We start from the raw sequence: 26,549 nt of genomic DNA, 5'->3' as shown, positions 1-26,549 counted from the left end.
AAATAAGTTCAATTTTTAAATCCTATCGTAATGGATAAAAAATCAGTAGTAGAATATTATTGAGAAATGGAAGGTGAATTGGGTCGCCATAGAGCCTTAGGTAAATACAGGGTGTGACTTCAATGTTGTTGTGAGAAGTTAAAAATTAAATTTCGAGAACCTACAAAAAAAAAGGAAATCCCCATAATTTAAGCTGGCAGCAGCTTTTTGTGCTAAGTGAAATGAAAATACAACCAACCGTGAGACTTGAAGCGAAGGGGGGACTTCTTCCATGATTTCATCAAACTAACAAAAAATTTAAATGTGCCCATATAAAGTTTTCCCAAAGAATCACTAACTGCTGGCCTTTGCTCTTTCAAGCCTTCGCTCTTTTAAGCCTTTTTATTCTCGCACGCCTCTCCCGTTCTTCTTCTTCTTGGATCAGACGAAGTTGCTCTTCATCCTCCTTCCTAGCTATTTTTGCACTGTATGGCAAGTGATTGTGTAAATACAGCCTTCGATTATAAGAAGTAAATCTGAATCACAGGAATAGAGTAATTATAGCTTTACCTTCTTTTCTCCTCCATCATTATATCATCAAAGTTGGCCTCCATATCGCTATCATCATCATCTCCGGAAAATCTTGCAGGATTATATCTGCAGAGAAGCCAGAGACAGATTGTTCAAATGAAATGATACTAGAATATTTGTAAAGATAAGTTGGCCATCCTAAAACAATTACAAGAGTCAGAAACTATCGCATGTTACAAGATAAAGATGGAATAACTATTAATGATCAGTAGGTTTGGATTTCCATATATAACACAAAAACATCCATCCAACCATGGTATATCATGTCACAGGCTTTTTCTCCTCTAAAATTGACTTTAATTTCTAAACACAAAAGAGATCAAAGAATAAAAATCTATACCCGAACATTTTTCTGATTAGACTAATAGCTTCTCCACCATCGTCATCCTCCTCATCAGAATAAGGTCTTGCAGGTCTTTTCTTGGGTCGCTGATCATTCAAACCTGGACGAGACAAAATCTGTCTTTGTGGCTGTGGTTTGCTCGTCTGTTGGTTTCATAACACAGTTAAGAGTTAGTACATCCCGCACCAGCTAAGAAAATCATGTTTAAACAAATTGAAAGTGAGCTTAGCATGAGAGAGAATGAAACCTGTGGTCTCGATGATGAGACTGGCCGATTTGGTGCTATTTTGGCCTTAGAAGGTGGTCGCATCTCGTTCCTCTTATCTTCAAGCTTTTTGGCCGGTAATGGTCTGTGCACACCAGGTACAGGACTCTTTGTAGTTGGTAGAGAAGGTTTCTTCTGCATGAGAGCAGATGGGGCTTTTGGCGCCACCATTTGCCGACCAGGACCATACCCATTGTTGCTATTGCCCACAGGCCGACCAGGACCATTCACTTTGTTGCCATTACCCACAGGTCGACCAGGACCATGCCCGTTGTTGCTATTACCCATTGGCCGGCCAGGACCATTCCCGTTGTTGCTATTACCCAATGGTCTCTTAGCCTTCATCATTGACAAATTAGGATTGCCAGAAGATACTGGCTTGTTTTTGGACTGCATTTGGCCATTCATAGGAACAGATTTCTTAACATTTTGACTGACATGAATATTCTGACGAGGATTACCCTGAGGCTGTTTACTTTTAATGGGAACATGAGCTGAACGTGCCTCTAATAAAGAGTCAAAGAAACAATAATAAGCTTTCATTTTTATGCACATTTAAATTTTTTAAAAGATTAAAACTGACAACTACAATCAACACGATTGAACAGAAACATACCAGTACTTGGAGCAAAAACACTTGTTGAGGACTCCTTTGCAGGAGCAGGAACATTTGCGTCCTCGGAAAATAGAAAGGAATAGTCTCTGGTGTCCTTCAACGTTTGAACTTTCGTTTTCTTCTGTATGATAGTTCATAATATCCATCAAATCCAACAATGTGGATGAGGGGGAAAATAGTGAGTGTGTATAATCTAACAAAGTAATGCCAAAGTACCTCATTTATGATTTTTGGTGGTACCCGAGGCTTTGAAGCTACACTGTTTGAACCTGGACTCTTCCTATTCTGCCAGCACAAGCCTAATCATCAGGGCTAATATTCTTCAAAGACCATTAATAAATGCAATTAAAATTAAAAATTGCAAATGCAAAAGATTGTGTAAAAAAAAAACTTTTCCCACATTCAGTTCTAACAATTGGTTGAACATTTAAGTCTACATGTGATGAAACAGCCAGTCACAAATAACACGGAATAAATATGTTAACAAACCCAGCAATTTTAAAAATAACAGAAAATTGAATCAAATTTAAAAAAAGAAATATTTGTGTTATGAAAGAGTATACCAATACATGAATACATGATTTCAATGTTCAAGGTAGCTCAGTAATAAAAGAATCAAAACATGGTCAACTGACAAGTGATTTTTAAAATATTTATATTGAGGAAAAAAAACTTTTATATCCTATCTGTCTTTTGCACACATAAATACACAAAATTGAAACCAGAACCACCTATGGAGGTTAAGATACTTACATCATGAACGTGGTCAGAAACCCTAGAGGCCAAGTGCTGGTTTTCTAATAATGATTTGCTTTCTTGAATTACTCTTTGAGAAATGACAGGTTGAGAAGGTCCAAAGAATGAACCAAAACTGCAGCGATTAAAATAAAAATTTCAGGAATTAACATCAAATTTTAGTTGGTATAAAGGTGTATAGTTGGAAGTAATATGCATTTTAGTTCATGAAAAATTATTTAAAAAAAAGATCTTTTCACTGCTACAGCAACCAACTGCTGGTACATCTGTATAAAAAATAAAAGGAGAAAAAGATGCACAAGAAAACCTTGCAATAGATGTTTCAAAAACTTCCCAGCAATCTATAAGATCAAAAATTACTAGTCTCCTATTCATGTCATTAAAAAAACATGATATACCTACAATTCAAAGATGCACCACTAATTCAAATGTAAATTACACTTGCTTCATAATTATCTATGTTCCTTATCGTGTAATAGGACAACCACTTTTATACTGAACTAACTTCAACACTATAAGCTACCAGCATGGAAACATCACAAAATAAATGGACAAACATGTTATGACCAAAATTCCATCATGTCGTGCTTCAGGCTGCAACTTACTTGTCATAAGGAAGCTTCTTGTAGTGAGACTTCAAGTGAGACCCACCATCTTTTTTTGACTGCTTTCTAATTTTTTCTTTCAGCCGTTGCCTTAGTGCAAGGTATTCTAATTCTTCCTTGGTAGGCTTAGGGTCCTCTACCTCTTCATATTCCTCCTCCCCGTCATCAATTAGATCATCATCTTCATATTCATCATAATCCTCATAGTCTTCCATCGAATGTTCCATCTATGCTACACAACAAGATTAATGGTATAAACTTTCTGAGAATCCCCAAAAGAAATGAAACATGCATATTTTTTAACATCATTCGAGATGTCATCCCATGTTTCTAAAATCAAACATGAGAGCTTAGTAACATTCACACTTTCAAATACAAAACCACAAGAAGGAAATATAATCTCAAAGGGAAAATAAATAAACATGTCAATTAATGAGATTATTTAAAAGCGTCTTCTGAATCTGAATGAGAATTCTCCACACATAGAGTGGTTCAGAATTACATAAATTTAAAAGCTTCAAAAAAAGTAGAGATCATTCTGCATTACAATAAATAACGAAATTTCGAATCAAAATTACCTTATAGCCCGTTGAAATATCGCTTCCTCAATCCGACGGAAGAACCCCCTAAGCCTATTTTACCAAACCAATCCAAAAAGAGAAAACTGAACTAGAAATCTCGATTTAAAATAGAACTCAAATGAACGAAGTCGATTACGCGAAAGAGCCAATTCGGAAGAACAACGAGATCGATCTTGCAAGAACAAAAACGCGTCGGAAAAAAAGAACAAAAGAATAGATCGAAATCAATCAGTCAAACCAAAACCTAACATAACCCTAATCATTGGAAGAAAAAAAAAACACAGTAGAAATCGGAATGGGAGATCTCTAATACCAAAATGAAAAGTCATTGAAACAAAACAAACGTAACACAAAAATATAGCAAAAAGTAAATCGAGATCCAATGAATCGCACAATCAAAACCAGATCCAGATCGAACAAGAAAAAAAAAATTACCTAAAAAGGATAAAGAGAGCCTCGAATCGGATGGAACCCTTAGCGAAATCGAGCAAAAAGAATGGAGAACAAGGCGGGGAAAGGAGAAGTCTGGAGATGTGTAAACGAAATCCAATGGCGAACGGAAAAACGGGGGTTTCGCAGGGGTAAGATAGATATAATAGGGAGCGGAAGGAGAAGGGGCGAGAAGCGAAGGGGGCAGTACTAACGTGCGCTGGGGGCGTCGTGATCTATTCATATTGTGAGTCCGGGGGAGTCGAGTATGCGGAGGCCTCGTTGGTCCGTTTACAAAAATGAGTTTCCAAAGATTCATTATTAAAGCCAAAAAGGAATCCCTCCTTTTTTTCCTTCTTTAACTTCTTCCAATAATTCATCGTTTTCCGCGTAATTTTAGTTTTTGCGCGCTTTACTTCCATTTTTCTCCCTCTCTCTCGCTGTTTGCTAATCCGCGTTTGGGTTACGCGGGACGCTGTTCTGTACGTGCGTCTTATTGGGCCAATTGGTTAGCCCAAATGTATAAGTATTTGGACCTCACGCTCGGCCCATTTACGAGGATTGCTTTCACGCTCGGCCCAATATTATCCTTGTTATCCTAACTTCTTTCGGAAGTTAATTAATTATAGATACGTTACTTTTCTTTATATCAATGTATTCAAGTTTACTAATTTGCCCTCGACATAAACAACTATGTTTAAATTTATAAATTAGTTTCTGTTAATTTAAAATATATTTTCCTAATTAAAATATCAAGGCTTATCATGCAACTTGGGAGAAAATTTGTCTTTTTATTTTTATTTTAATTTCATATTTAAAATTTGTATCATTTTTTTTTTCAAGTTAGGGTTCAAACAAAAATAACCAACTGCACTCTTTTAATTTTTTCTTATTAGGATTGATATAAATAATTTAAAATAATTTGAATTTTTATTTTACATTGAAGTTTAGAGCTCTCACCCAAATGTTTTCATTAACAGTGATTTTATTTATTGATATTTTTTTTTATGGCCGATTTATAAGTTCTCATGGATTTGTTTTGGGCTTCTCAAAAAGCCTCATACTAAAAGAGTTAGTATTCACTCATAAATTCATGATCATTTCCTAAATTAGCCGATGTGGGACTTTCACCATCCAACACACTTTAGATCGTTGTTGATATTTCACTATTTAAAAATATGTAGTCGATGTATTTAAATTTCTAGATTTTTATAGCACTCTTTTGTAATTTGTAATTTGTAATTTGAATGCTATATAAAATTTTTCATAATGTTACCAAAAAAAAAAAAATGTCACTATTTTTCTATTGGGGTATTTTTATATTAATAACAAAATACTATAAATATGCATCCTATCGAAGTCAATCACATTATTTCGCAACATTATAGAAATTAAATTATATAATTTGATCAGATTGGAAACTGTTCATAACATTTGCGACCAACACTATGATTGATTTTTATTAATTTCTCTATTACTAGTTTAATTACACATAACAACTTTTAAAATCTAAATTTTAGACAAATAAACTCATACACAGAACAGTCGGCATTGTTTGTAGAAGTTCTGGATGTTGGATGATGAAAGTCCCACATCGGCTAATTTAGGGAATGATCATGGGTTTGTAGAAGTTCTGGATGTTGGATGATGAAAGTCCCACATCGGCTAATTTAGGGAATGATCATGGGTTTATAAGTGAGGAATACTAACTCCATTGGTGAGGCCTTTTGGGGAAGCCCAAAGCAAAATCATGAGAGCTTATGCTCAAAGTGGACAATATCATACCATTGTGGAGAGTCGTGTTCGTCTAACATGGTATCAGAGCCATGCCCTAAACTTAGCCATGCCAATAGATTGACAAATCCTCGAATGTCGCGTGTTCGTCTAACATGGTATCAGAGCCATGCCCTAAACTTAGCCATGCCAATAGATTGACAAATCCTCGAATGTCGAACAAAGGACTCCAAAAAGGAGCCAAGCCTCCTTGAAGGTACGAAGGCAGTCAAAAATGACTAAGACTCCAAAGGAGTCAAGCCTCGATTAAGGGGAGGCGTGCTTTGTTCGAGGGGAGGTGTTGGATGATGAAAGTCCCACATCGGCTAATTTAGGGAATGATCATGGGTTTATAAGTGAGGAATACTAACTCCATTGGTGAGGCCTTTTGGGGAAGCCCAAAGCAAAACCATGAGCGCTTATGCTCAAAGTGCACAATATCATACCATTGTGGAGAGTCGTGTTCGTCTAACACTGGACACAATAATTTTCACTTTTATCATACCTCATCAATTAGAATTCCATTATTTATGGATCAAATCATATGTCCAAGACACGTTTTTTATGGTATTGAATTTAATTTATTTTTACCCATTTGATCGATTCATCTGATTACAGCGAAGACGATAATAATAAGAAGAAGAAAACAAATCTTCAGAAATTGCATAAAATATATTGCATTAAATATGTCTCCCTTATTTCCCAACTCTTTGCCTCTGGAATCAAATGGAAACAGAAGCAAAACAGCTTCCTAAACAAAATTGGAAGAATCAAAAAAGAAAATACAGTAATAAATGAATGATTTCCACGTCAGCAAAAGCTATATATATATTAAAATTTGGGACCAGCAGCAAGGATTTCCTCTGTCAGAGTATTGTCTGTGCCAATCTTGTAATTCGTAAATGTCTCAAAATTATTCTTGAACAGAGTCGCCAGTTTCTGTAGCGTTTCTTTATACGCACCCTTGTCCGACCACTGCAAAAATCCCAAAATCAAAATCAGCGATAAATGTAAGCAAATATTTCACTAGCCATAGCGTAATTGAATGCCACTTTTCTTACGGTGTTCATTGGGTCCAAAATCTCGGAGGGAACTCCTTCAATGGCGGCGGGGATTTCAAGTCCAAAAACTTCAGTTTTACGGAACTGGGCTTTCAGGAGCTCGCCGGAATGAATGGCGTCGATGATTTTTCTGGTGTAAGAAAGCTTAATACGGCTACCGGAGCCATATCGGCCGCCAGACCAGCCAGTGTTGACGAGCCAGCCAGTGGCGCCGTGCTTCCGCATCTTGTCGGCGAGCATGGCGGCGTACTTGGTCGGATGCATCATTATGAAAGCCGCCCCAAAGCAAGCCGAGAATGTCGCTTGTGGCTCTTTTATGCCGTCTTCAGTTCCAGCCACCTATAATTTCCAATTTCACTCAATTCCAACAAAGAGTAAACAGTAAAAAAAAACAAAGTCACCGTAAAAAAAGTGATTTTTTTTTTTACCAATGCAGTGTATCCACTGATGAAATGGTACATGGTTTGAGCCAAATTGAGCTTGCTCACGGGAGGAAGAACACCAAATGCGTCGCAAGCCAATAATATAACGTTCTTTGGGTGTGGGCCCACACATGGTATCTTAGCGTTCGGTATGTACTCGATTGGATACGCTGCTCGGGTGTTCTCTGTATAAAAAATATTAAATAATTAATAATAATAAAATTAATTTAATTAACGTCTAATTCAGTTATACCTGTAACTGAATTGTCCGAATAGTCAACCTCTCTAGTGTGCTCTTCGAACACTACATTCTCCAACACTGTTCATCCAAATAATTTTAGCGAGGATTAGTTATCAGGATTAAATACTTCAAAAATTATTATTATTATTATTATTATTACCGGTTCCGAATTTGATGGCGTTCCAAATATCAGGTTCTTTCTCACGAGAAAGGTCAATGCATTTAGCATAGCAACCTCCTTCGATGTTCGATACGCCGGTGTTAGTCCAACAATGTTCGTCATCACCAATTAAATATCGGTTGTGATCTGTGGATAAAGTAGTCTTTCCCGTCCCTAAAACAAACATATTATCGTTAAAAAACGTTAGATGGATTGAGGTATTCGGAGGCTTAATAGGTTATGGCATACCCGATAATCCAAAGAAGAGGGCTACGTCGCCGTTTTTGCCCATATTGCAGCCAGAATGCAAGGAGAGAATCTCTCGCTTGGGCATGAGATAATGCATGAGACTAAACAACCCTTTCTTCATCTCACCAGCGTATTGGGTTCCAAGGATCACCATTTCCTTCCTTGCCAGATTCATATCTATGCTAGTTGAAGATGTCATGTAATGAGTGAAACGGTTGCATGGGAACTGCCCAGCATTGTATATAGTGAAATCTGGTCGCCCAAAGTTCGTTAACTCTGCGTCAGTTGGTCGAATGCACCTGTGATAAAAAAAACTTATACTTAAAAGTAGACAATATTATATTATTGTTGTAAATTCGTGATTTCTAATTTACTTACATGTTGTGCATAAACAGCGAGTGGTAAGCTCTCGCGGAGACAATTCGAACTTTGATTCTGTTCTCGGGATCCCAATTCAAGAATTGGTCGTTGACAAAGACCTTGTCAAGAGAGTTCAAGTAATCAACGGCTCTCTCTCTGTTGATCATGAAAGTGTGCTCATCCATTTCAATGTTTGGAGATCCCCTGCAACCCATAACAAATAAGAGATCATGACCTAATTTAGTAAAGGAAATCAATCTAAGACGGCGTCGTTTTTACTTACTTTCCCCACCAGAGCTCTTTTGTGGTATTCTCATCCTTAACAACTCGCTTGTCTCTCGGAGATCGCCCGGTCTTCGCTCCCGACAGCGTCGCCAATGCTCCAGTGGATGTCATAAACGACCCCTTCTCATGCCTTATGGCCTGCTCGTACAACTCTGTAAAACGACACCGTCTACGTTGACCTTAACTATGACGTCATTTCATACGGTATAATATTAAATATTGATTTAAAACCTGCAGGGGAGAGGTTATAAAGCACGTGTGTGAATTTCATAGAGCTGTCGCTGATATTAATAGTGGGTACAAGTTGATGCTGCGCCATGTGTGCAACCTTGGATCTTCCAGTTTTCCGGGCCGGGTCTCCTTTAACCACATTCGGCCCGGTTTCTCTTGTCAACGATGCTAACGAAGCACTGGATTCCAACCAAAGAAATATTAAAATAATGATATTATCATACGGCAAAACAAATCGTGGTTTTGTCTGTACCTGATTGACTGGAGCTGTTGCCTTTGGCGATCTTCTTCGGAAAGCGCAGCGACGGCGCCCGGAGACGAGTCGATCGGAGTACTGGGTGACGATCGCTTCTTTTGTAGGCAATGAAGTTCGTCGATGGTTTGAGCCTTGATCGGCGACGAGCTGTCGTCGTGGCAAACTTCATTCCCGCTCCCGTTCGCCATCTTCTTATCGGCCATCTCGTTGCTACGAACGGTTCTTTAGAGGCTTTGAAAAGAGTGAAGAAGTTTGATGAATGCGTGATTAGTGTCGTGGGGATGGATGCCCTTTTAAAGGCTTCACGAGCACACCGCTTTCTAACCATGCGACATACACGGGTGGGCCTAAAGTTTGGATTTTGGGAATGTAAGATCCGGTGGTCTCGGAATCATTGTATCTCTTTCTTTGGTCTTTTGCCAAATAAGGTCAACCCACCTGATTGTTGGGAAGATGCAGAATTTTTCATGTTTGCCTGCTAAATTGGTTCGGTTGAACCGAAAATTATTTATTTATTTGCTTTCAGCCCTTTTTATTTATTATTTTTATTATTATTATTATTATTTTTTTTTTTGTCGTCAAAATTAACCATACTAATTAAATTCTTAAAGAGTTTAGATACAATATAACACACATTTTAAGAATTCATAAATTAAAATGGTTAGAATCGTATCTATATTAACCCTGAATTTTTAGATTGAATTTCTTTCCCTAAACAAAAAATAGTTGGTTAATTTAGCATTTTTATTTAATATTGATATTTTGATTATTAGTTCAAAATATTAGAAATTCCAATAGATAGTTATATAAAATATTAAGAAGGTGTAATTAATAGACGAGATATCAAGAGAGATGAATGAGTATCAACTTGAACTTTGTTTCATAAGAGGTGAATTGTGAATTGTGATATTCAAAGTTAGTTGTAGTTGGGGAGTATAATTAAAAATTCTTTATATAAGAGTGTGAAACTCTCTCCCAATTGTGTATTAAAAACCTTTTGGAGAAGCCAATGAAGAAATTGAGTTATAAAGAGATGAATTGTGAAAACTCACATTAATCGAAAAAGAGTACGAAATAATTTTTTAGAAGGACCTGAGATGAAACATGAAAAGTAGACCCCCCCCCCCAAAAAAAAAGTCCCGCTAGTGGAATGGCACAGATACAATTTAAGGAAATAGAGATTTAAAAGAGTGATCAAATAGACCGAAAGCCCAGGTCAGAGTCCAGCCCATTGTGAACTCTGTTCTACATTTCAGTTTTCCGGCCTACGGTTAGCCGGAGGAGAAGACGTAGAAATAATTGCTTGATTTTCTGGTCCGAACGCTCACGGTTAAGATGGATTACGAGAACAAGCTCGTCCTTGCTCCTATGGTTCGCGTTGTAAGTTCGACGAAATTATCGTATCCACTGCTTGAGTTATTCTTGTTACTTAGTCAAGTATCTCTCTTAATCTTAGGAGTTATTTCTTGCAAAATTCTCGCTCGATTGTTTCGGTTTCGACGTCAAGCAATGTTATGGGATTTAGCTTAGTTCGTGTTGTTTAGGTTCCTCTGCTTGCTTTATCAGTATATCTTTCAATCGTAGTTATTTCTTGCAAAATTCCCGCCAATTAAATCTTTTTCGTGTAGTCTTTTGTGATTGGTCCTTCTTGTTTTCAGGGGACTTTGCCGTTTAGATTATTAGCTGCACAATACGGTGCAGACATCACCTATGGAGAGGAAATTATTGACCATAAGATGATCAAATGCGAGCGTAGAATAAATGGTACTTTTCCTCCTCTCTATTGTTGAAGTTTTTTTAAGGTATTGGTTTTCAATTGTACTTTCTCACTAAGTGCAAAAATCATGAAATACAAGTGTTACTATCTTCGTATGAAGTCTTTTTCACTGAGAAAAGCTTTGCAATACGAACGGACTCAAAAATGAACGCAGGCAGCGGAAATGCACCCAACTAGAAAAACTCGCCTTTATGTTAGGGGCACTAAAATGGAATTTTGATCCGATAAAATGATGTGTTGAATTCAACCATAACTTCGAAATTGGGAGAAATCCAGGCCTTTTCTCATTCTATTGATATTTATGAATGTGTTTGTTGGACACTATCATTTATCCATCTTTCAATTATTTATCCAAAGCCCAAACAATATGTTGGAATTTTTACCTTTCTTCTATAAATACGACTTCAATTAGAAGAAAAAATGTTGTGCTTGGTAAGTGGCTGAGAAAATGAAGGTCACAATAAGCATAGCCTTTTCCCTTTTCTTCACCAATTATAAAACTTCTGATACTTCTCTTTGTCATCTAGAGCACGTCGGTGCAGTTGACTTCGTAGAAAAGGGGACAGACAATGTTGTTTTCAGGACTTGCAGCCTAGAAAAAAATCAAGTTGTTTTTCAAATGGGTACTTCTAATGCTGTGAGGGCTTTAAGTGCTGCTCAACTAGTGTAAGTTCGTTACTCCCAATTTTTCTTTGATTATACAGCCTAATTCTTGCAATTTTGATGCTTTTATGATCCTGCGAGTATCAAGTCCCAGCCTGCCTGTTCCTTACTCCGCACAAATTTGTAATAATTTTTTTTATTCTGCAACTAAGTGTCTTTATTAATAGGCTCTGTTATAGATCGAACTAAATTTTGGTAGTAATTTTAGTATTTTTTAAAAAGTTATTCAATTAACGGGATGGATTTGATTTTTCTTTCTTAACAGGCTCAGTTATGGATAGAACTTGTTTTTTAGTCGCTAGTTCTCTTTTTTTATTCATTTAATGTGATGCTCGTGATAACTTCATGAGATTCTATTGGCTAAGTTGATTATTTCCTGTTCTCTTTCATTTTAGGTTTTGATTAGGTACTAATTGGGAACAATTAAGAAATTTTCAGTCCAATTTCTTACAAAATGAAACCTATTAATCGATTAGGCATAGATTGCTACCCAAGATTGGATGTGGGTAAATGGTCTTATTTTGTGTGAATAAACATTATGATAGGTTTTTGTTCCTTGATAGAACTGTTTGTTTTCATTGTCTTTCCCTCGGCTATAGGCTTTTAGTTAAGGTTTAGCCAAACTTGTTCAGTTCGTCTGCCAAAGCAACATCCAATGGTTGCTATTATAACAGATCGAACCTGTGGTACAAAATTTTGGCAAATTAAGAGAGTTCCTATTCAATTTGACTGTAAGAATGGGTTATTTATTGATGCTTTTAAATGTTCTCTTAGTAATTGAAAGTTGATTTCTGTGAGCTGTTGCATTATATTGCTAGGTTTTTGGTGCAGGCTATTTGTACTTTAGCGTTCTCTGTTTTATTGCTTTGCTTGGTTTACTTATTATAAGTCATGTGTCATCATTGTACTATATTGTTATTGAAGTCTATACTTTCTTTAGGCCCTATTTGATGATCATTTTGTTTTTGGTTTTCTGATTTTGAAAATTAAACTTGTAAACACTGTTTTCACGTGTACTTTTTTTTTTCTTTATCACCTATTTTCTAAAAACATTTAGAAGTTCCAACCCAAATTTTGGAAACCAAAAATAAGGTAGTGTTAAAAAGCTTGATTTTGCTTTGCTTTTGAAATTTTGTCTAGAAATCAAATGTGTTGTTAAAGAAGGAGAAAAACTTACTAAAAACTCGTGAGGAGACACTTGTAATTTTTGAAATGCAGAAAACCAAAAATAAAATTGTTTTGAAACCGGACCTTAGTTATTTCAAGCTGATTTAATTACCATTTTTTATGATATGAGAGAATTAGGTCTTTAGTCAGAGAAGAATGTTTCTTTTTCTAATGAAGCTATATTTGTATAAGTGATGGAGAATTTTCCTTTTTAGATGTCAAGACGTTGCTGCAATAGATATCAATATGGGTTGCCCTAAGTCATTTTCCATCAGTGGGGGCATGGGTGCTGCACTGTTGAAGAAGCCAGACCTTATTCATGATGTACGCAATTCTTATCGTTACGAATTGATATAGTTTTCTAAATTATTCTCTTTCTTCTATATTTGTAACATGTTACTTACCTATTCACCTTTTATTTGTATGTTTTCTTAATTTAGATTTTGACAACATTGAGGAGGAATTTGGACATTCCAATTACCTGTAAGATTCGACTTTTAAATTCATCTCAGGATACAGTGGAGTTAGCTAGGCGAATAGAGACTACTGGCGTTTCAGCTCTTGCTGTTCATGGAAGGTGATCTTCTGGTTTCTGCAGTTTCCTTCTATTTAATACTATCATGGACTAGCGAACTTCTTCAAGAAATTTATGCTTTCTGGAATCGATTGAGAATGGTTCTTCTCATGCAAATTGATCCCTTTTCCCTTTCTTGGTAAAATTGGATTGGTTTGGTCGTCTATGTTAGTGCATTGTTCTCAATGTTAACATGGCCATTTCATTTTAAGCTCACACTGACATTGTTGACGTTTTCTTAAACATGCTATCTGAGAGTGGAGGTGATAAATATGTATCAACCTTAAAAGACTGAATTCTGTTGTACAGAACAATGAAAGAAAGGCTCAAACGGTAGAAGCAGATATGTCATATGTCCGTTCACTAGCTAGTTATTTAGATGTAATTTTGTGGACGTTCATTAGCTAGAAACTATTAGATATAATTTCATGCTTTAAGGAGGGTAGTAATTTGGATGAGTCTCTTGCATTTTAAGGCTTACAATTTTTTTTTTCATAAGGGGATAGTAGGTTTGAGAGATTTCTAGGAGACTACTGTGAGAGGCTGCTTGTTTATAAGTAAAGGAGGCAGATTGTATCATTTTGGGTTGACACTGAATTGTATTACATCAGTTAGAAAGACAAAAGGAAAAATAAAAAATAAAAAATACCGAGTTGTATTTCATCAGGGAGAAAGAGTAAATTAGATTTGGCCAGACCTTTTAGTTCCAAGTGATACTTCTATAAGTTCTGTATGTGCTCTTTGTTTTCATTTTATTTTAATATGTCTTTGTAGTCGTGCTCGATAACTTGCAGAAGAGTTGCAGATAGGCCCAGAGATCCAGCTAAGTGGAGTGAGATTGCAGATGTCGTGGCAGCATTGTCTGTCCCGGTTATTGCGAACGGTGATATATTTGAGTACGAAGATTTTCACCATATCAAAGTTGCTACAGGTTTGCTCAAAAGGCACAGTTTTATGGATTTCTTGATGATGCCTGAATTTCTTTGAATATGATCAAAATTATTTGAATATGATCCCAACCTGAAAATATAATTTAACCGGTTAAGATATTATAATAAAAAGTTTGCATATATGGTTTAACTCTATATTATTTGAATATGATGGTTTCAAATAATATGGTTGGGCTGATTGAGATGCTATTTCAAGCCGTTAAAGTTTTTAGTTGTCCGTTCATGATCTCTTGCTTTATATATTAAAACAATTTGGTATTGCTCAAGGTGCTTCGTCAGTAATGGTTGCTCGAGGAGCGCTTTGGAATGCTTCAATCTTCTCTGAAGATGGCAAATTACCATGGGAAGAGGTGAAAAGAGAATATGTTAGAAAGGTGAGGTACATATCATGTACGCAGTACATTTAGTCAATGAATCAATTAGAGTTGATGCTTTAGAGCTGTACACTGCCCTTGTAAGTATATATAGATGCAGACACACATTCACGAACTGAATTTGAAGCGACTGATTTGTTGTGTTGAACTCAGAGCATCTTGTGGGACAATGATATCAAAAGTACAAAGCACACGCTAAAAGAAATGATAATGCATTATTCTTGCCTTGAACTGCCAGAAGGAAAGGCCGTGATAAAATCTGATACATTGGCAGATCTAGCGTAAGTTTTTTTCTTTATTTTTTTGCTGTTAATTTATAATTAATAGTGCCATCTTGTGGGATGCTAGACGTTCTTCGTGATCATTTTAATTTTAATTGCATTTGAACTGATATAGCACGTTAGTTGGAAGCTAATCATGCCTCTTTTATTTTATGTATGATATATAGGAAACTTTATGGTGAGGAAAAGTACAATCAATTTGTTCAAGAGAAGCGTTTGTTCGATGGAAGTAGATGACGTCGTTCGTAGTTCGGATCAGAGGCGCTGCGTTCAGATCAGAGGCGCTGCTCATTGCTTCGACATGGAAACTGAGAAACGAACAACCTCGGTACTCTCTCAGTAAAACCCATTTTATTAGTTATGGAGAAGTTGGATGTGCTCTACAGCAGCTCAATACTAACAACATATTTCTTACCCTTTCATTCTTGTCGTGTAAAAAACACAGAGTTATTAAGCTGCCGCACATGATGCCTGGCTTTATTTGCTTTTCTGGAATGCGTATTTATGGTTCTAGGATGTTCCAAGTTGAAAGCTTTGGCTTATTGTTGCCAAATTCATCCAGTTCGTTGATTTCAGTCAATCATTCAATCAATCAATGGGTTAATATCTTTTAAAATTAGTCTTGGGATAAAAACACCAATCATGAATTCATTTTACTCGTAAACATTTGACCAAATTGACACGACCCATACCATAAGTTTGCCAAATTTTCTATCTAATTACCATTACAATCTTCTAATTTGTCCATGGAGCGAGCACTCATTAGTTGAATGCTCAATAATTGTGTTCAAGCCTCTAATTCCATTTGTCACAATCAATACTCTTGCGGCAGCAGGATAATAATTGTGCAGCATTTGCTTTAATCCATCAAACATGTTGTCCGTGAAAAATTTAGACTTCGCGGATAACGTTGGTGTATGTTTAAGCCTCAAGTTGTGTTTATGAAAAAAAAAATATTTTAAAAAACATGAACAAGAAAATACATTTAAAAATAGTTTGAAAAAAAATAAATAAATTTAAATATCATATAAATAAGTATATGAGAATTTACTATTAATCGCATTCATTTTAAAATTCTAACTTTAATAAGATTTTTAAAATTATAAGTAAAATAAAAACCACGGAAATTTTTATTAAAAAAATATGAATTATTAGAACATTAATAATCTAATTGCATATAAATAAAAAGAAAACGACAAGTTGAGATTTATTTTGTTGGAAGAATCTTTATAATGTATACAAAAATTAATTATTTAAATAAATAAAACATAATTATCCGTATTTTCTTCAATTTTATATAAAAGCTGTATACGGAAACGGAAAGGGAAAAATCCCTCTCATTCGGGTCCTTGCTTCCTACCAAGGTTTCTTCTCTCCTCTTCTTGCTGATCTATGTATGCCCTTCATTTTCCTCATACTATATTCAGATCTAATTTTTATATGTTCTTGCATTTCTGTTGAATCGAGATTCATCTTCTTTTCGGGATAAATTTCTTTTCCTATCTGAATCGATTTGCTCTCGCTTTCTATTTTCAGATTCGCATCTCTTCTTTGCCTTGATTCCAATCCTTCAATTTCTTGTCTTTGAGTTTTGTTTTTTTTATATGTTTACTTGTTTCGGTTTCATAAGAACATATATTTATCAAGATTTCGAGGTGATTACAGATGTTGGGAACTTCTTTTGGAGTGCGAATTATAGATTTTTGTGTTTTTTGGCTTTGAGTGTTTTGTTTTCTTTTGTTCCCCAATTTTTGGGGTTGTGCAAGTTAGTTCATTATCCTCGAAGTTCTTTTCCTCGGCTTATATCGTCTTACTTTGGATATCGTCTAGTGCATATGTTAGTAGTTTCTGTGTTCAACCTACTGTTCAATCGCTAGGTAATTATCGACTGATAGATTGTATTTGACATCGGTATCTTTTTCTTTCGTTATAAATTTTCAAGGGAGCAGTTTCTACCATTTAATTTTCTTTATATCCAGTGTTTCGGATGGTTGCACTCTCACGGTACAAATTTCATTTTAATAGTTTTAGTATACACACTTTGCGAGGGTATTTTATCTTCAAATACCACATATTCATGTATGACAGCTCTTCATTATCGATTAATATATTCTGTACAATTACTTTGTTTTTCCTCATCCGTAATTTGGTCTCACTATCACTTGGGCTCCCAATTACTTGATCTTGTTTATGCATTAAGCTTGTTGCAGAAGATTTTGTGCCACTGCCAAATCGGTCCCTAACAAAACTGTGGTTGAGAATGAAAATTGATTTATATTCCCTTCCCTTTTTCCACCACTTATCTCCTCATCTATTGTTCATCTGGTGTTTGAAGTGTATCTTTCAGATAGAAGTGATTGACTCTCAGGAAAAAAAAAAAAATGTTAAAAAGTGATTGACACTGGATAGACTTCAGTCAGCTCTGCTACTTCTGTTGTCTTAAGCAAATGATCGTCTATATTATATTCTAAATGTGCAGTTGCCTTTTACTTAGGTGAAAATTGAAAATAGAGTTTTTTTTCCCAATATTGGAAAGGATCTCTGTAGTAATGCATATTCTGCAGAAGTGTTTGAACTTCAAGCTTTTCAAAAGATCCTTATAAGTATTTTTATTTAGAGTTTTTTTTCATGACTATTGACCTGTAGATTTAGATTCTTTCTTTAATTTTGGCTTCAAACAACATGCAAATACCGTTGGGTTTAGATATTTTGGGAGCTCATTGGTCCAAGTTTTTGAATTAAATGCATAGCAAGTATTTGGTAAAGAACCCCAGGTTGTCTTGATCGCTATTTTATAACGCCCGAGCAAACTATGCTCTTCTGTTCCTGGCAGTAGGTGTGGTGCCTCACATTGTTCACAATTATTGCTTTATTACAGCATTTGTTGTTAAACTAGGGTTAAATTGAGTCAAGAAAAGGAAAATCAGCCTCTTACTTGATTCTCCTTCTCTCCAATAGATTTGGTAAAATAATGGTGATGAGACCCAAGAGGAAGGTTTAGAGGGCAGTGATTTGAATGGTGTGGCAAATGGGAGTGGGATAGTGATGTTACGTCTTTAACTTTTGGATTTGTAGATGTGATTTTGTAGCTGTAAGTCTAATAAAGTGGCAAAGAGAAAGACTTGTATTTGAGCTCTGTTAGCGCTTTATATTTATATTTGCTCTTGATGACCAGTGATCTGTAGGTTTGGGTTCTTTACTTTTTTTTTTTTTTTTTATTCAATTAGTACATAACTTAGTTGAATCCCAATAACTTGGGAGCTCATTGGTCTATTAAAGCGGAAAACTGTCCACTTAGCCGAGCTGAACAAATTAGGCATTCACAACCTCCCTTGAAGGTAGTAGGGTTGTGGAACCCCTACTCTTACTAAAATAAATAAAATGGGAAACTGAAGCGGTGGAAACATTTTGGTCTATTACAATCTACTGGATTTTCTCCTATTACTTATTTGGATTTTCAGCTAAAAAGTAGGTAAATGATTCTACTTTAGAGTCTGATCTTCTCTTTCCTTAGTAGAACTCTAATAAATTAATGGCATATTGTATGCTTTCTCTTTTCCCTCCTTTCCTTTCTATTAGTATTTCTTGTCATTTTTGTCTCTGGCTTTTTTAGCTTCTTGATATCTTTCTGCTCCAATTTGTTTGACATGGGAATTTCTTTGCAGGAATTAGTCTAAGAAATGGAGTTGGACAGCATTAAAGATGCATTTGATCGTGTGACGAAGAAGCAGAAATTATCTTCTTCCAAAAGTCATGAAGTAGTTGATCAAATTCATCTGGAACTGGAGCAAGTGCTACAAAAAATACAGTTGGCTGATAATCCTGAATGTCCAGTTAATCTTAAGTCGGTTTTTTCTGAACTCAAAACTAAATTAAAAGATATTGCCCCACTCACTCAGCTTGAAAGCACGCAGAAGGAGTTGAATACCGCTCTGACCAAGTATCCAAAGCTTGTTGAGAAATCTTTCAATCCAGATATATCAAAAGCTTATAGAAATGTTGATTTTGATAGGCATACTGTTAACCAGATTATTGCTAGTCATTTCTATCGTCAGGGTATGTTTGAACTTGGTGACTGCTTTATTAGTGAGGCTGGCGAATCAGAATCTGCTGCCTCGATGAGATCTCCATTTCAGGAAATGTATCAGATCCTTGAAGCCATGAAGTCCCGGAATCTAGACCCAGCTCTGAACTGGGCACTGAATAACTCAAATAAACTTAATGAATGTGGGTCAGATCTTTTGCTCAAACTTCATAGCATGCAGTTCATGGAGATTCTACAGAATGGAGATAGACATGACGCTTTGAAGTATGCTAGGACGTACCTGGCCCCTCTTGCATCAAACCACCTGGCTGAACTTCAGAAGCTTATGGCTTGCCTCTTGTGGACTGGAAGGCTTGATTGCTCCCCATATTCCCAATCACAATTATTGTCAGTAACCAATTGGGAAAATGTTGCTGAGGAGCTTATAAGGCAGTTCTGCAATTTTCTTGGTCAGTCCTACGAGAGCCCATTGGGCGTAACAGTTGCAGCAGGGGTCCAGGGCTTGCCTCCCCTCTTGAAATTTATGAATGTCATGGCTGGGAAGAAACAGGAATGGCAATCTATGAAGCAGTTGCCTGTGCCGGTGGAGTTGGGCAGAGAATTTCAGTTCCACTCCATCTTTGTTTGTCCGGTGTCAAAGGAACAGTCAACTGAAGAAAATCCACCAATGTTGATGCTGTGTGGACATGTCCTCTGTAAGCAGTCTATCATGAAGATGTCTAAAAACAGCACAAAATCGTTTAAGTGCCCGTATTGTCCAACAGACATCGATGCTACACGGTGTAGGCAATTGTACTTTTGACACACACAAAAGTCATGGTTAATGTTGTATGAAACTTTCTCTCTTCAACTGAACCGATATTTGCTGGATTTAGTTGTATGGTGTAACAAAGGGGGTGTGAAATGGGGGGAAATGATGGTCAGTTGTGTACTGTTTGTTGCTGTATTGGTTGTAAATACATATTCTTTCTACGTGTTGGGAATTTAGAGCAACTCACTCCACAGACATCTTTTAAGTTCGGTAGATTTACAGCATGGGAGTTTGCTTAGCTGCTTCTGGAGCTCATCTCCTATCAAATAAATATATTTTCTCCATTTTTCTTTCCTACAAAGTATAATTGAGATCAGGGAAGCATGAGCACTAATCTTAGATATTAGATTTTTATCAATTGAGACATTTATATATCAGCTCTTGGGTGTTTTTGTGGCCTTTTCTTCAGGTGTTGGTTGGCCATGGGCCTAATTTCATCATCATTCGGCCTTGACGATGGCGATGGTGGATTTGTGGTTAGACCATTACAGATCCATGCTCCCAGTAAACCCCACTATTCCAATCAGAGACGGGCTACAGCAGAACACATCCGAGGAGAATATTGAAGGTGAGTTCATAATAGTACTTTTAAGTGAAGGAATTCTTTTTATCAATACTTTTGAAGAAAGAGCTTATTTCTTCTAGTAATGTTTTGGAGTACTTTTTTAAACTTTTATAGGTACTTACCAACCAAAAGTCTAAAACCAATTGCCACTGTTTTGAAAGTTATGTCAAAACCGATCATTCTTCTCTTACCTGTGTATATTGAAAAGTTCATACATTTCTTTGAAATCTATAGCCAATGATTTTACTTGTTCCTCTACTATTGTATATTCTGAACAGAATGATTCATGTGACATACCATAGAGGAGGACACATGAAAATTGGAGGGAAAAAATGAAATACTCGAGGAGTAAAATTTACTTCCTGATTACCAACTTTTACATCTTCTCATCTTGTTGTGTCTCATAAAATGGAGACCTTGTCTGCGCCCACAGACGTAGGGATGATGATGATGGAGCACTCTCCCCATTTTTTTATTTGAATAAATAGAATGGGCAGTGAGCACTAAGGGGGATGTCGATACCCACACACACTACTCTTATTATTGAATTATTCACCGACATGATTCATGCTCCTTCAGCCAATGCATTATCAAAACTAAAGCAAAAGAGCTTAAACCACTCATCATAATTGGTTCCAAAAGTCTGCGCAAATTAAGGAGGTCATTACCCTCAAAAAAGCGCAGTAAAGAAACCCTCAGGAAATGAAAGCTTAGAAAAGCCTCCCCTCTCAGCCCAATCCTTTTCTTACCTTCCCTCCTTTTTTAGTTTTGAAAGGCCGTTGAAAAGGCATTTTTTCCCCATTAATGTGTTGAGTTTTGTGCTGGCCTTGATATCAAAGATATTCAGTCCCTCCCTGTGATTTGTTTAAAAAGTGGGACTGGGAATGTTTTTGACGGTGGAATGGGAATCTTTCTCTAGAATTTATTCATCTCTAAGCCTATAATATAGTACGAAGATTCTTTCTTATAATAATGCTTGCAGTTTAATGTAGCTATTGAAGTCGTAGACCAAGAGCCATAGACCTTACTGATTCATTATTTTTCTCCTCGAACAAGCTCATATCATCCCTAAAAACTTGTGGGGTTGTACCTTGAAGATCAAAACTTCCCTCTCGACCTAACAAGCTAATGCCATCCCTAAAAATCTGGCTTTTTTCCCCCCCTCCTTTTGTGTATTTCTCTCATATTTGTAGCAGAAAGCTCTTACTAACCCAACTATAGGTAAGTCCTTTTCCGACCATGGTGAATTTCCATTTGAAATATGGTCGAGTTGGAGATGGAAATAATTAATTTTCTGAATCAATTTTTAATAATTGGTATGGGGAATAGTTTATTTGCCTTGTTCTGTACTCCTGTCCATTACACTTATCCCATTGCAAGTCTTTGTTAAGTTTATATATATATATATACATATTATTTAAGTAATGGGTAGTAAAAATCAAGAAAAATGGTTGGGTTTGACAGGGGAAAAGAAATGAAGACTCCAGAAAAGAAGGGGATCAGCTTTTATATTGTATTTTGGTCTCAAATTCCTCTTTCGGTCTCTTCTGAAAGATGTGAAACAGATATGGATATGGATACAGCACTTTCATTTTCTTCTACTTCTTCTTCTCTCTCTACTGATGATGTTTGAGGCTATCCAGAGTGTGTTTCCTTTTCTTCTTTTTTGACATTTGAGAGAGTAAAGAAATGGTAGTGCGCCACATGTGAGATAGTGAGGCCAAGATATTGATATCCAAATATCAACCCATTCATATATATGCCTTTAGACAATATCATATCAATCACTTCCAAATCCAAATGCTGTGTAGTGTAAGCAGATACTTTGCTTTGCTTCATTAATGAGTCCAAGCAAATACCCTTTGTGATTAATATAAACCCTTCTCATCACGCTTCCAACTAATCCCAAATTCTTAAATGCTCCGAAAACAAATCCAGTTTCAAGGAAAGAGTTCTTCAAATTTCCAAACAAACGTACAAAACTTGAGAGATGCTGGAAGTTCATTTGATAATATAATAGCTTTTTATCATATCTTCAAATTTTTACAAGACTCCTCCATAGGAGAGGGGGAAAGAAAAGATGGGGAATATTGTAAGGAGGAAGAAACAAACAGAATGGGGCAGCCCGAGTTTTTTGATACTTAGGCTTCAAAATAATGCAATTTCTTCTGGTAACTCAGTCCATCACCTCACTCTTCTATCTCTCTTCTTTGCTGGGTCCCCTTTTTTACTCCCACTTTACTGTTCCTTTCCTCTGCCAATGCCCAAAAAGAAAAGAAATAAAAAGAAAAGGAAAAAAATTAAATTAAAAAAAAAAAAAAAAAAAGGGAAAAGGGCCAAGCCGTCTTGTACTCTTGTCCATATTCTAGGCCCGGGCCCATTCCCACTAGTCCAATCATAATTTTTTTAAATTATTTTTTTATTTCCAAGAATGATTTATGATTTTTTTTATTATTGTTTTGATTTTGAATTAAAATCTGGCATCTTCGAACCCGTGCAAATCGCTGACTCTGTTCATCGACTTCCTCATAATCGCTACTTTAGCTAGTCTTTCCGCGGCACGCCAAGCCGACGTCGGCGTAAGTGGCTCATACTTTTCGTCTACTCGGCTTGCATCTCGTCCTCCCATGATGTTCTGGTTCTGCCTTTGGCTTTGCATATGTACCTGTTTTCGGCGGCTCACCGCGGCTGACTCGGCGTCCAAGCCTTTTAAGTATTCGCTAGCTGATGTGGAGCCGGATTGTTTCATAAGCAAGGCTCGAGCCGATGACAGCAAGTGTTGAGCTGACGAAAAATCATGGTGTTCCATCAACCGCTGCGATTCGGCTACAGCTCGGATCGTAACGTGGAGATTCCTCAACCGTTCAATGTTGGAGCCAGATGATCGGACGGCCCGCGGCCTGGGTACTGGCATTACTTGTTTAGAACAAATAAGGCCTTGAGATTGTGATGACGTGTCCCTGAACGTGGATCGTACGGACAATAGGGGGCAAGTCCCTAGCGACGAAACTGGCACTTTCAATTCCACAAGCATTTCTCGGACTTCTTCAGAAGAGAGATCTCCAATCCGGATTGAACCGGGTTCGAGAGCCGTCGGGCGAGTGGAGAGGGAATAGACCGCTGTAATTTCGGCCGGAGATGAACCGGATACGAACCCGAGTTGGAGTCTGAGATCTTGTACCACCACGCTCAACAAGCCGCTAACACATTTTGCCAACGCGTCTTCCGGCGGCGCGGGGCCATCGCCGAAGGAAATGGCGTGAACGGGAATCTCAAGGTGCGAGAAGCGCGTGGAGCACACGACCGGAGCCGATCGTTTGCTATTGCCGGAGTAAGAAGCTCCGACAAGGTCATCTTGTCCGTCAGAAATGAGGATGATACTGGCGGCGGGATTCCTCTCACGCCTATCTTCGAGAACTTTCGCTGCCTTCTTGATTGCGTCGTTAACACACGCTCCTTGGCCAACTTCGCAGAGCAAGTCGACGATTCGACGCGCCGATAGGCGGCCACTGGATGTCATTCTCCGTAGAGACAACAACCGTTTGGAACTGGAAGAGAACGCCACAATCGATAGGCGATCCGAGCAACTTAGCGAAGAAAGAATCAACCGCATAGTGCGTTTAACCATCTGGAGTTTGGCGCTGTTCGCGCTCGCACTAACATCTAAAACGGTTACCAAATCAATCGGCGGACGAAGGTTCCGATTGGTCGGCGAAGACGACGTCGTTACGGATCTTGCCGGCGCCTTCACCTTCAATACCACCGCATAGGTCTCATAGCTCCGACCGGCTGCGACCACCGCCGCCTCAGGCAATAAACTCACTTCTACATTTTTCACAATGTTACGTAATCTCGGAGACGCTAATAGTGCAGATGTAGCAAAGAAACCTTGAAACTCAACTGCGCTATCCTGCTCTTCATCGTCTTCGTTTTCGTCCGATTCCGGTATTGGATTGAATCGACCACCGGAAGTTGGGGACATCAAAGGCTCGTCATCGTTGTAAACTTTCAGCGGCTTCGATTTCATCTCTCCGAGTTTGATCGGTTGGACTCCTCTCGTCTTCTCCGTGTGGATTGGTTGATTCTGTGGGTTCTGATTATCAAGCAACGGAGCATCGTTCCATAGGGAGCTGCAAACAGGACAAGCCACAGTCCGATGCTTCTTGATGTGCGCAGAGATGCAAGGAAAGTGAAATGAGTGGGAGCATTCTGACGTGAAAATGGCGGTTCCTTGTCCTCTTTTCACGCTTTGCAAGCAGATTCCACACCTACTCTGCAAAGTGAAAGCGAGAGAAGTTGAGTGAATTAGACACAATTTCATTGAACCCTAAAGAACAGAGCATATCAGAGAGATACAGAACAGGTGAATTACCTTAGACAGCCGTAATCCAGCTTTAACAAAGGAGAAAGTGGAAGGGGATTTGGGTGAAGAAGGGTTCGAAAACTGAAAGAATCTGGAGCCACTGCTTATCTTCTGGTTAAGATTGGGCGTGGATGAATCTGCAGAATCAGTAGCAACAGAGGTTCTGCAGCGGAGACCGAGGCCCGGCGGCTCCGGCTGCGAGCGAGGCGTTGATGGGTTAGAGAAAAACCCAAATTTAGAGGAGGTGATTCGTGGGGTTTGGGCTTCATTGGTGTCCGTATGCTTAGGAATGGAAGTGCAAAACGCTCTTCTCCAACCCGTCATTGCAAGGGAAGAATCAGAATCCAGAGAAAAGCTGAAGAACGAACTAAGGAAGGTCGAAGAAATTGCAGAAAGGTTGTTGCGAAGAAGAAGAAGAAGAAGAAGAAGAAAATGGATAGCATATTATATTTCTTGTTCTGTGATTTCTCTATATGTTCTAAGTCGCCGATGCTGCAATCAAAGGAGAGGCCCTGCAATCAAAAGCCCACACTGTTGCTTCCAAATTCAAACTCTCTCTCTCTCTCTCTCTCTCTCTCCAAACTCTGCCGGTTACCGCCTATTATTACAGGTCAACGCGCTCGGTTCTAATCGTTATTTAGTATTCTATTAAATAATTAACATATTATAATTTATACCCATTTTAGTTTGCAGTAAAAAATATATATATATATATATTAAATATAATAAACTTTAGAAAATAGTTTGATTTGATATTTGATGTAACTTTTTTTTTTCTATTAGGAACGATAAGAATAAATCTGGTTACATGATTTTTTAAAATTACTTAAAAGACAGGAAATTTAAAAAAAAAAAAAAAAAGTCCATTCTATTGCACGTTTAAGGTCATTAATTTGATGAGATCTTCCAGATTTTGTTTTCCATTAATAATTTATTTTTGGCTTTTTTGAGTTTGCTGCTTCCCTCTTTAATTATTGGTTTTACACAACTTTTTGGCTTTTTTTGGTTTTATACCGTTTTTAATTGTTCTTTTAAAAAGATAATGACAACTTTTTTAAAATAAAATAAAAAACCCATTAGGTAAAACAAAAAATCAATTACTAATTTAAAAAATAAAAAATGTTAGTCATAAAAATGAAATAGTTGCAATTTGGTAGAGTTCAGGGGGGATGTTGACTCATTGGATTGAGTTCACATGATTTCCAAACTCCAATGCTCATTAATTCCAATTTTCCAATTTTGACTTATTATTAAACCCAAAAACCTCAATTTCTTTTAAAATAAGTTGATAGAGATCCACAATGTTTATTAAAGAAAATAGCTTGATTTTCAAGCCACTTTCCAATATATTATTTTATTACATCATATAAATATATAATATATATATATTTGTGGTGGCTTCAGTAATGGGGTATTGCAAACTTAGGTGAAGCATTAATGTGAATCCGCCATTATTCAGTTGACGCCTCTCTCTGTGTGTCCACATTTATATGAATTATTCATTCCAATCCAATTCAATTATTCCATTTTAGCTTATGCTGAGATTAACAATTTAATTAGCTACTAAGTAAAAATATATATATATATATATGCATTAAAATTTATGAGTAGAGAGAGAAAGAGAATGGGTTTGATTAAAATTTGTGGGGGGTAACATGGCGTACTTATTGCTGTCGCATTATTGGCAGCAAAACCCTTCTTATACCTTACTCTTTTTTTTTTTTTTTTTTCTATAAAACCCTTTTTCTTTTATTTATTTATTTAAATTTGGAGGAG

At 36.9% G+C, this 26,549-nt stretch overlaps 5 protein-coding genes across 15 annotated transcripts; 2 read left to right on the top strand and 3 right to left on the bottom strand.

The window, feature by feature from the left end:
* Positions 1-48: 48 nt before the first annotated feature.
* On the bottom strand, positions 49-4,459 carry LOC111497205 (protein spt2-like). 4 transcript variants are annotated; one of them, XM_023147918.1, is made up of 10 exons: positions 4,172-4,459; positions 3,734-3,787; positions 3,156-3,382; positions 2,548-2,665; positions 2,011-2,079; positions 1,795-1,915; positions 1,161-1,684; positions 911-1,056; positions 550-636; positions 49-464 (listed from the first exon to the last, which is right to left on the bottom strand). In XM_023147918.1, exons 3-10 carry the CDS (start codon positions 3,380-3,382, stop codon positions 356-358), a joined length of 1,401 nt encoding a protein of 466 aa, XP_023003686.1. In that variant the 5' UTR covers positions 3,734-3,787; positions 4,172-4,459; the 3' UTR covers positions 49-355. The 4 variants fall into 4 exon arrangements, with proteins under 4 accessions (XP_023003686.1, XP_023003685.1, XP_023003687.1 ...); XM_023147917.1 differs by lacking the exon at positions 3,734-3,787 and having other exon boundaries at positions 3,156-3,387; XM_023147919.1 differs by lacking the exon at positions 3,734-3,787 and having other exon boundaries at positions 1,795-1,912.
* Positions 4,460-6,769: 2,310 nt separating this feature from the next.
* LOC111497417 (phosphoenolpyruvate carboxykinase (ATP)-like) lies at positions 6,770-9,406 on the bottom strand. The gene is made up of 10 exons (XM_023148201.1): positions 9,201-9,406; positions 8,948-9,126; positions 8,715-8,868; positions 8,450-8,635; positions 8,072-8,370; positions 7,823-7,996; positions 7,675-7,740; positions 7,428-7,606; positions 7,000-7,338; positions 6,770-6,913 (listed from the first exon to the last, which is right to left on the bottom strand). Exons 1-10 carry the CDS (start codon positions 9,404-9,406, stop codon positions 6,770-6,772), a joined length of 1,926 nt encoding a protein of 641 aa, XP_023003969.1.
* A 1,017-nt stretch (positions 9,407-10,423) lies between these two features.
* On the top strand, positions 10,424-15,593 carry LOC111497209 (tRNA-dihydrouridine(20) synthase [NAD(P)+]-like). Of its 4 annotated transcripts, XR_002720576.1 has the most exons (10): positions 10,424-10,583; positions 10,862-10,967; positions 11,508-11,646; positions 13,026-13,134; positions 13,251-13,387; positions 14,179-14,315; positions 14,602-14,708; positions 14,862-14,989; positions 15,157-15,317; positions 15,435-15,593. XR_002720576.1 is itself a non-coding variant. In XM_023147929.1 (9 exons), exons 1-9 carry the CDS (start codon positions 10,539-10,541, stop codon positions 15,224-15,226), a joined length of 906 nt encoding a protein of 301 aa, XP_023003697.1. In that variant the 5' UTR covers positions 10,424-10,538; the 3' UTR covers positions 15,227-15,564. The 4 variants fall into 4 exon arrangements, 2 of the variants coding, with proteins under 2 accessions (XP_023003697.1, XP_023003695.1); XR_002720577.1 differs by lacking the exon at positions 15,435-15,593 and having other exon boundaries at positions 14,602-14,713; positions 15,157-15,257; XM_023147929.1 differs by having other exon boundaries at positions 13,323-13,387; positions 15,157-15,564.
* A 619-nt stretch (positions 15,594-16,212) lies between these two features.
* Positions 16,213-20,129, top strand: LOC111497206 (protein RMD5 homolog). 4 transcript variants are annotated; one of them, XM_023147922.1, is made up of 2 exons: positions 16,213-16,353; positions 18,655-20,129. In XM_023147922.1, the coding sequence occupies exon 2, from the start codon at positions 18,670-18,672 to the stop codon at positions 19,834-19,836; it is 1,167 nt and encodes a 388-aa protein (XP_023003690.1). In that variant the 5' UTR covers positions 16,213-16,353; positions 18,655-18,669; the 3' UTR covers positions 19,837-20,129. The 4 variants fall into 4 exon arrangements, with proteins under 4 accessions (XP_023003690.1, XP_023003688.1, XP_023003691.1 ...); XM_023147920.1 differs by having other exon boundaries at positions 16,213-16,383; XM_023147923.1 differs by lacking the exon at positions 16,213-16,353 and adding an exon at positions 16,378-16,644.
* A 2,260-nt stretch (positions 20,130-22,389) lies between these two features.
* Positions 22,390-25,420, bottom strand: LOC111497204. Of its 2 annotated transcripts, XM_023147915.1 has the most exons (3): positions 24,783-25,420; positions 22,903-24,683; positions 22,390-22,664 (listed from the first exon to the last, which is right to left on the bottom strand). In XM_023147915.1, the coding sequence occupies exons 1-3, from the start codon at positions 25,095-25,097 to the stop codon at positions 22,649-22,651; spliced, it is 2,112 nt and encodes a 703-aa protein (XP_023003683.1). In that variant the 5' UTR covers positions 25,098-25,420; the 3' UTR covers positions 22,390-22,648. The 2 variants fall into 2 exon arrangements, with proteins under 2 accessions (XP_023003683.1, XP_023003682.1); XM_023147914.1 differs by having other exon boundaries at positions 22,392-24,683.
* Between the last annotated feature and the right edge of the window lie 1,129 nt (positions 25,421-26,549).

The sequence above is a fragment of the Cucurbita maxima genome, unplaced genomic scaffold, assembly GCF_002738345.1.
Source record: "Cucurbita maxima cultivar Rimu unplaced genomic scaffold, Cmax_1.0 Cma_Scf00023, whole genome shotgun sequence".
In the NCBI taxonomy this organism is placed as follows: domain Eukaryota; kingdom Viridiplantae; phylum Streptophyta; class Magnoliopsida; order Cucurbitales; family Cucurbitaceae; genus Cucurbita; species Cucurbita maxima.
Note: the sequence above shows the minus strand (reverse complement) of the source record. Positions and strands in the feature narration are given on the sequence as shown.